Here is a 10,034-nt window from a genome sequence, read left to right as displayed (position 1 = left end):
GGTTTGTTATCATCAAAATATTAATTAATTAATTTGGGATTAAAAGCCAAAAAGACAACATAGAGTGCAAACGATGTAGGAATTATAGAAACATATATTAGTGTTTACCTATCATTGTCTATCTGAGATAGACAGAGATAGTACTCTATCTCTGTCTATCTTAATTCAAATGTATCAATAATAGATGTATTGATGTTAAATTTTTTGATAAAGTTCTTAAGATAGATAGTTGACATGCAAGTACATTATTAAATAAGCACTATTAAATTAAAACATAAACAAATATTAGTATTTACTATATAGTAATAGATATAGAGTGAAAACTACATAGAAACTATAAAAACAGATATTAGTGTTTACTATATAGAAACGATAAATAGTTATCATGCAGAAGAAGAAGACGTTGGAAGAAGACGTGGGAAGAAGATTGGTATCAGGTGTGAACATGGATATCAGGTCGGTTCATAGTATTTTGATTAATCGTAATTAATCGACTGGTTATCCATGTAGGCTGGGGATACTTTTGGTATTTCACTACTGTGGGTTAAACTGTTCTTCTATCGTTTTGGGTTGGATTCAAATTTTGCTATAAAGTGTAAATATTTTTAAATATTTTATTATATTTAAAAAGACCCCGAAAGTTTACATAGTAAGCATAACAGTTTTTTTTAAAAAAAGTTAAAAAGAAAGAATTAAACAAATAAATAAAATGTGTGTGATTCCTGCCTTTAATAATTAGATTAGATGTAATTAAATAGTTAAGAGTATATATGAATTATTACTTTAGAATGGTTCCTATATGAAATATGCTCATGTTTGCCAATAAGAGTGTAGTTCAACTGGCATATTGTTCATACTATCAACTTCGTGGTGTGAGGTTTTGATTCTCTTGTCCTATATTTTAATTAAAATATTTTGTAAAAAAAAAAATGGTGCAAATACACTCTTAAATAAAATGGTGTCTCGAACTAAAAATATGGATGGTATATTTTAGATTGTAGTTATTTTAATAACTCTCCACTTCACTTGAATATAGTGTTAGCGAGAAAAAAAATACATATCTGCAATGTCCAACATGACGACAAATATACTAAAAGAAGTATATAAAATGTATCCCTTTTAGGTAAATAAGTCTAGTTTTAATTATGTTTAATTAAAGAAATAATCTATTATAAATATTAGGTTTTATTTGAATATACTAAAACAAGTATATAAACATTTGGATTTTTACATAAAATAGGTTTCATCTATTCTTTAGTACCATTATAACACCATACATGAGTTTATAATATATAATTTATCGAGATAAACATAGAACAAAAATTAGGTTCTAATGATTTTCATTTCGTTTTGAAGAGAAAATAATTTTATTGAACACAAGAACATAGAAATTATTTATATTCACATTCCATAAAGTAGGATATATCCATACATTGAAAATATATTATTTATCTTCATTTATTACAACACATAAAACAGAGATTCCAAACATAACAGACATACACATGCTTTATTTAGATTATTAAAACATAGAGAGAACTGGCAAATTTAGCATAGTAACACATGGAAAATGAGTACCGAAATCTTGTGTTATGTCACTGCAGTATAGCTAGATAAGATTCATCAGTACGCTTCTATAAGGTGAGCATCAATGTCTTTAGAGACACTAACACAAAAGTGCAGCAAATCATGTGAATCTGGAATCTTATCGTGCAGCTTTTCATAGTCTAAGGTCCAGTGAACCACACTTCCCTTGTTTTTTGGAACACATTGGATTTTGAGCCTGAAATCCTTGTATTCTTCCGTAAGGTCTCCTCCAATTACTTTGAAAGTGATTGAATTGTTCTCTTCATCAACTTCTTCGACGATCTCCTTTGCCACTCTATGCTTCCCACCTGCAAGTTTGGTTATCGTGTAAAAATATTATCATTTCATGCACTGAAAAAGTTATTCCAAACAAGCTGTTAAAAAAAAATGAAGAAAAGTAAAGAGATAAAAAACCGTGAAAATATCTCCAGTAAATAATCGAGCCAACTTTGCCCCATTCGCCTTCATGTAAGTCGACGCCGTGTATTTTATCTTTAGAGGCATTTGAGATATGGTGAGGTTTCTTGTGAAATATTTCATGAAACTTTGAAGCTGAAGCTCTGATTGGTACATCCGTTTCTACCTTTCCATACAGACCCATATGGACTGTTTTGGTTTTTTTAGTATACAGTGATATATTAGGAGGAGATTTAAGCCTATAAGAAGAAACAACTCTTCTTGGACCTCATTTATAGAGAGGGTTTTATTCTGACATGTGGGATTTTACATTTTTGTCCACTTAGAACCCATCCAAGAAGAAAGAGGTTTTCATGACACATGCAATTAAATTAAAGGTGAGACAGAAAAAAGTGTCATAAAAGCTATACAGACGTTTATTTTGCACAAACAACTTCTGTATTTTCAGAAATTTATGAAAGTTTTTCAATGTTATTTATGAATATGGTTAACAATATTATATAGAAATAATTAATTCATAAATTATTTTATTTTAAAAAGGAAATGAAATGGGCATTTTTGGCGAAATAATGGAGATGATTTTGAAACTTTTAGAAATTTATGATAATTTTTAGCTTCACCAATTTATAACTATAACAATTTCTTTCTTTCTTCTTTTCCTCTTTTTTNTTTTTTTTTTTTTTTTTTTTTTTTTTTTTTTTTTTTTTTTTTTTTGAGAAGCCATTGAAAATAATTAATTTAGAGAGTTTTTTTCTTTAGTTAAGAAAAGAAATATTGGTGTGTTTTTGGGGGGAAAAAAATAAAGTTTTGTATTTGTAGAAAGTTATGGCAGATTTTCAGCATCAACCCTCTATGACCTTAATTAATTTTTATTAAATAGCAATAATTTATTTTTCGTTATTAGTAGTTTTATTTACGAAGTAAATTCAAAATTATTAAAAACAAACTAAATGAAAAAAAAAAATTCATTCGACATCTTCTCCTTCATTCTCACCCAAACCTTTTATTATTTCTTCCCCGTCCAAAAAAAACGCACTATATTAAATAATAAATAAATATAGCTTTTGAAAAAAAAAATCAATGGAAAAGATCCTTTTTGACATATGAATTTTATATTACTTTACATTTTGAATTTTGTTAATAAAAAAATATATATATACATTAATTTGATTTGGTTTCTGGATGTTTTTCATATGACAAAAACTTCACACCTTTGATATGTCAAATGAAGTATAAAGGGAAGGGATTAATGGGTTAATTGGAACTCACTTAGATTTTAATTTCAGAAAATTAGATATAATTAGATTTTTTTTTTTTTAAGAAAAACTACATTTTTAACTATTTAAGTCCCATTTGATACTCATTTGATATTTTATTTTTATTTTTTAAAAACTAAGTATATTTTCGCTCAATTACTTACAATTTTTTTGCATCTTTTTTTTTTGTTGCGATTTTTTTTTTTCAATTTTCTTATTAGAATTAAATTCTTAGCTAAATTTCAAAAACAAAACTATTTTTTAGTTGTCAAAATAGCTTAGTTTTTGAAAATATTGATTAAAAAAAGTAGATAACAAATAAAAAATTTTAGAGGTAGAAAGAGTATTTACAAGTTTAATTTTTAATATAAAAAAATCAAATAGCTACCAAACGGAGTCTAAGGTTTTAATTTTTAGAAATTAAGACTATTTTCTCCCAATTTCTTACGATGATTTTCATTTTTTTTTAAGTAAAAGAAGAAGTTTTTAAAAAGTACCTTTTTAGTTTTTAAAATATAACTTGATTTTTGGGAAAAAAATTATAGAAAATAGATAATAAAGAAAAGAAATTTAGAAGTGAAAAAAGTATTTATGAAAAACTAAAAATAAAAAAATAAAAAACAAAAAGATTACAAAACATAGCTTAAATTTTTGGATTCTCAAATGAACGATTTACTAATTAATCTTTGTTCAACAGATAAGATAATATGACATATACAATGTATTCTCTTGTTGAAGTAACGTATAAGATCTCATTTTCAAAATTTTATTATCATCTTTCCTTTGCCATTTTGATTGTCATATAATCATGGTGTATTAAAATAATTCGATTTTATTTATAGATATATGGAAAATTATTTTAAATGACAAAACTGCTAAAAATATTTACAACTAATAGCAAAATATCACAGTATATTTGTGATAGATCGCAATAGACGGCGATAGACTACTATTTGTGTTTATTTTTGTCATGATAGATATAAATAGTAGTTTTTCACTGTCTATCAAGATCTATCACAGATAGACTGTGATATTTGGCTATTATTTATAAATATTTTGGTTCATTTTCCTATATTTGAAAACAACCCTAGATATATTCTATCATCATTTGGTTCATAGTAGTGAAGACATATAATTACAATTCAAAGTTTAAAGATGTTAGGACAACTTTTTAATATTTAAGAATTAGATAAATACGATCACAAAAGTTTGCAGATTAAATTGTAATTTATCTTCTTTTTAATGATAATTTTACCAATGTTATATATTTAGGAAAATTATTTTAAATGACAAAACTGCTAAAAAAATTTACAATTAATAGAAAAATAGATAGACTATGATAGACAGCAATAGATTACTATCTGTATCTATCTGTGTCGCGATAAATACATATAGTAGTTTATCGTTGTCTATCGCGGTCTATTACTTATAGTAGTTTATCACTATCTATCGCGATGTATCACAGATAAACTGTGATATTTTACTATTATGTATAAATAATTTAATTCATTTTTCTATATTTGAGAACATGCATTGCTATCAAGATGCTTATTCTTTCGATCTATCACTTTTTATATATACTTTTGAACCTTAGGTTTAATTAATTTTAAAAATCAAAAGTTATTTCTATTTAATTTCCCATCAATCATGTCTCATGAAAATATAGATTTAGTATATGAAAAGTAACTGGCATATTTAGAAAAAACCATAAAAAAATGAAAAGAAAAGAATATTACAACAAATCAAATGACTTTTAGAAAATATAAAAATAACAATTGTGAAGGAAGATTTTATTGAGTAATCTTATTTTCTAAAGTTTTTGCAAGTTTATATATAGATGCTTTTTTCAAATAAGAGAAATCTTATTTATAATATAATAAAATATTACTGTCTATCGATATAGACAATGACATTGTACTATGATTAAAAATATGTTCAACAATTTTGCCATTTAAAATAAATAATCTATATATAAAAGAGATAAGTTATCATTTTACGATGCTAATCAATTCTTATTTAATCTTTTGATATTCGGTAGACTGAATTTTTTAGATAACTTAATTTTGCCACTAGCATTTTAAAATGAAACACTCTAGTATAATATGCTTTCTTTTATAGTAATAGAAAGTATCTTAGAATTTTCAAAATCAATTTTTCACTATATAAACAAACATTATTAAAATTCAAAAAGGCACTTTTTAGTTTTAAAGCACTTTTCATCATCTATAAATTTTACCAAATTTGTTGATGTCGAGATTCAGATAGAAAAAGATGTGTGTGACCTTCGTTTGACAACAACGGTAAATTTATAATTTGAAAAGTGATACTTAAAAAAAACAAAAAAAAAAAACAAACAAAAAACAAACAAAAAACAAACTCCAACTCCAAAGTCAGATGGAAAAAAATGTAGCATATAGAAGAAGTCAGAAAATTCAAGTTCTAGATGAAGTTACCTCATATGAGACTATAATAATGTATTTATAGAGATAATAATATGAAGTTTTATCTTTTCCTATTAGGATTTAGATGAAATGAGTTTTACATCCGACATATAATATGTTTAGATCTAATTGGATATGATTAGTTGACTCCTAAACTTAGAACTCAAGTCTACTTTATCTGTGTGACTTTTCTTCCTTCTGACCTATTTTATCATATCCAAATTCAACCCTCACAAAACTCATCATCAGCCATGGATTGAAATGGTTCTTGTAAAGCTAAGACTTGTGTTGTTTTTCATTTTATTACTTAATATTCACCTTTTTTTCTAAAAAAAATACCTTTTTACTAGTAGTAAATCAAGGAGAAAAAGAGTTTGCATGAATAATATTATGTTAAATTTCGCATTGGAGATTTAAATATTAGTTAGATATATCTATAAAAGTTACCACTAGAGTTCGACACATATTTATCGATATATTCATAAATATTAACCTTTTTTAAATTATTATTGAAATATTAGACGAAAATTAATTAGGACTCGAAACAGTTGTGTTGTGAGGTGAAATAAAAATTGAGATGGAACATTTCTATACTATTTTAAAACATTACTATACACACATTTTAGATCCCAATTTTCATATAAAATACTAAAGGATCAAATTAAAGGAAAGTTTTGAAGCATCTATAAAAGGTGAAGTGTAATTAATACTTTAACTTTTTTTTAAAATAAAGATATTTTTGAAATAAAGGGCAAAGTTTTGATATATCTTTTATAATTTATTTTAAGAATATCAAACACTAATCTCAAAATAAATATTAATGTACCAAATTGTTTTGAAAGTAGGAAAACAAAACTTAATTATTAATTAAATTTCTTTATTCATAGAAATACTATTTGTTGATAGTGATATTCAACATATCCATTAATGTATTCATACAATTAAAATTATATGATATCGATTTCAACATCACTTTATTCTTGGATTTTTATCAGATATGAAAACCAATGAACATGCAAATAAAATAGTGTTAATTATGATGAGAATACTTAAAAGTCCATTCCAATCACTATTTAGTTTTAGTTTTTATTTTTTGAAAGTTAAGTCTATAAATATTCCTTTCATCTATATAATTCATGTTTTATAATCTACTTTTTACGTAAATTTTCAAACACTAAGCCAAATTTTAAAAACTAAAAAAAGTAGTTTTTAAAAATTGTTTTTGTTGTTGGAATTTGTCTAAGATATCAACTCTTGTACTTAAGAAAAATACAAATCATTGTATAACAATGAAATAAAATAAGTTTAATTTTCAAAAGTCAAAAACAAAAAAACGAAATAATTATCAAATTGGGCTAAAGTAATCTAAATTGACCATCATCTTTTCCCACTTTAAGCAGTGAATTGTTTTTCCTTTGCATTGAAGTCTCAAAAGTTAAACGTTGCATCCAAGATTATTTGACCAAGCTATTCAGAGTTATTGGATTTAAGATTTTATAGATGGTTGAGAATAAAAGATATTTGAAGGTCGCTTGAGATTTCAAGTTGAAAACTAAGGCGTGTTTGAAGGATTCCAATGATGACGGAACACTTCGATAGTAGTTTTTCTTCGTTCCATTCATTCTCTTTACTTTTTAAGCTTGTCAAATTGTATTCTAGTATGTATTTGTCAACTATGAGTGGCTAAACTCTTTAGTTCTAGCTAGAGTGTTGATGGATTTCTTATGGATTTAAATTGAGGCATAGTAATGTTATCAAAATTGTTCACTTGAATGTTTTTCAATACTACCATGCTTATATTGTGTTGAATGGTCACCGATGCATGTTAGATTGAATGTTCAATTAGGATAGATTGCATGTTTAACCAGATTTATAATATTGAATCATTATTAATCTCTCATACAAATAGTTAGGTTGAAATGAAAATTGTTTATGATTTTACTTAATGTCAAACTTCTTATTTTGGTTTTAAGAGATTAGTAATCAAGTAAGTTTACATGAAAAAAGTTTATTGTTGAAAAATAATAAACCGAAGCTTAAATTCTAGACTTAAACATCTCAATATCACAAGATTCCATAGAATCTTTACATGATTTAATGAAGTAATTAATGAAATCGATAACCTAGGACGACGCTTTTATCATATGAAGTTTAGTCTTTGTTTTCTTAGTTGAATTTTGTTTCAATATTCAAATCAATTACTTAGTTTCTATTCCTTAGATAAAATTGACACAATTCTAAAATAGCTGTATAAATTTATAATGTTTGATCCTTGAGTACGATTTTCGGTCCCTTAAGACTATTTACTATACTATCACTTGACGCGTGCGTTTACACAGCATCATTGACTCTTTGAATTCACCAATCTTCTTGAGTCGGATCTTTTTTTTATTTTTTTTAAACTAAATTTTCATATAGACTTTATGAAACAATCATGTGAATCTATCTCAAAACCGACTAGTATTGAGAGAAGTAGTCGATCATATCCAATCAAAGTCAAGCAAAATGTCAAAGCCATAGAATTGACTTTTAATAATTTTGTTCCATTAAACTTAATTTCATCTTTGTTCTTGATAAACCAATTAGCTATGCAACAAATTATGTATATAAATTATTATTAAGGACAACCTAACTCATGCTTCAATATATGGTTGATTAATCTAACATCTATATCTATCATATAATTTCTACCCGACTTTTAGATTAACTTGCTATAAAGATACAGGCAATGCAAGTGGCTAAAAATCATTAGAACATAAATTTTGCTGGTAAAATTTTATTAGCAAATGAATTTAAATTCTATTAAGTTTAAATCACTATAAGAAAAAGACCTTCTTATAGCTTTTGAGGACAACTCTTTTCAAAATAGACTATGAGATGAAATTAAATTAAAAAATGGAAAATGAAAAATTTTTGGATGCGTGCGGGTTGAGGAAAATTTTTGAGAATTAATTAGCGTCATCCCCTTACATTTTCTCTTTTATTTCATGTTGACACAGTTGATACAGTTCGCATGACGAGTTAATTTTCATTCTCGCTCTCAAACGAACCTAGCCATTTTCATTCTCCAGCTTTGCTGCCTCCTTAGCTTCCCTCTTAAATGAACTCGACCAGCTCCCTCCCGTGGAAGCATTCACGCCCCCGCCAGTGTTTCTTCCCTGCTGCACAAGCTTTCATATCGTCTCAAGCTTTCTTGCCGCCGCAGCTCCATTTCATCTTCGTCTCAAGGTTTCATTTTCTTGCATGAAACATTCAGTCCAAGCTTTCATTTTCTGTATTTCAGAGGTTTGTTCGGTATTTTAGGTTGAGTGGTTCGCATTTCAAAAACACAACCTTCCTTTTTTGTATTTCAGAGATTCGTTAGGGTTCAATTAATGTTTGCATTCCGCTGACAGCAAAGTTTGTGTCCGTCAGTTGTTGGCTTGAGGTTGTCCATCTACAGTAATGTGAGTTTTATTTTGATTTTAATTCTTTTTTCCTTAAAATTTTTGTTTAATTTTGATTCTCTTAGCTTCCACGAGGTCCTGGATTTTATTAGTACTAAGTTTTTGTTAGCATTGTAATCCCCATTATTGTGAACCTCTATATTTGTAATGAAAAATGCACTGGACTTATATTTGATGTATTTTCTATATTGTTATTGTTTTATTTCATGCACTATGATTAACGAAAGAGCTTAATCAAAGGCTACGAAGGAGTCAACATTTATTAATGCCAATTCACCTCATTTCGCTACTGGTTTTCCTTTTTTTGTGGGCTGGTTTTTTGTTTCTTTTAAAAGAATGATGTGAAGACAATAATCAGGTTGTTTAGACTCATTGGGAGAGATTGAGGCTTACGTTCCCCATTATGGCTATTCTGAAAAACTCTTCATATATCCATTTGAAAGGTAAGCTCAAAATTTCTGAAGAAAACTTAGATTAGGCATCATGCTTAGTTGTATACTTCTAGTTGAGGACTAAAATTAAACTATGCTTAGTTGTATACTTCAAATTGTGAAACTTATGAAAAGTTATGGTGTAAATCTATTTCCTACATTTCTATACTTTTTTTCCTTGTTCCTATATTCATTGAGCACTACATTTCTATGTAATTAATTTTTTAACCCGACAAAAAGGCCATATACATATATATATTAGTAGGTTATTTTGTGTTATGTTGATGTTTATTTGGCTATTAGAGAGGTACTATTATATGACAAAGTTCTTTTTATGGTTAATAGCCTTTTGTTTGTGGAGAGGAACATATAGATACTTGCAAAAAGCATTCATCTTTGTACATGTCTGGTAAGTGCTGCAAAAATCATATAGATATAGACTTTGAATTTCTGGTA

General features: G+C 26.7%; 1 protein-coding gene across 1 annotated transcript; it reads right to left on the bottom strand.

The window, feature by feature from the left end:
* Nucleotides 1–1,417: 1,417 nt before the first annotated feature.
* LOC120067597 (MLP-like protein 43) lies at nucleotides 1,418–2,232 on the bottom strand. Its single transcript, XM_039019143.1, has 2 exons — nucleotides 2,002–2,232; nucleotides 1,418–1,895 (listed from the first exon to the last, which is right to left on the bottom strand). The coding sequence occupies exons 1-2, from the start codon at nucleotides 2,186–2,188 to the stop codon at nucleotides 1,624–1,626; spliced, it is 459 nt and encodes a 152-aa protein (XP_038875071.1). The 5' UTR covers nucleotides 2,189–2,232; the 3' UTR covers nucleotides 1,418–1,623.
* Between the last annotated feature and the right edge of the window lie 7,802 nt (nucleotides 2,233–10,034).

The sequence above is a fragment of the Benincasa hispida genome, chromosome 1, assembly GCF_009727055.1.
Source record: "Benincasa hispida cultivar B227 chromosome 1, ASM972705v1, whole genome shotgun sequence".
Lineage (NCBI taxonomy): Eukaryota > Viridiplantae > Streptophyta > Magnoliopsida > Cucurbitales > Cucurbitaceae > Benincasa > Benincasa hispida.
Note: the sequence above shows the minus strand (reverse complement) of the source record. Positions and strands in the feature narration are given on the sequence as shown.

Coding starts and splice junctions, on each gene's coding strand:
- LOC120067597 (XM_039019143.1), bottom strand. CDS start 2,188: ATGGGTCTGTATGGAAAGGTAGAAACGGATGTACCAATCAGAGCTTCA. Junction 1,896..2,001: donor TTACTGGAGATATTTTCACG/GTTTTTTATCTC, acceptor CCAAACTTGCAG/GTGGGAAGCATAGAGTGGCA.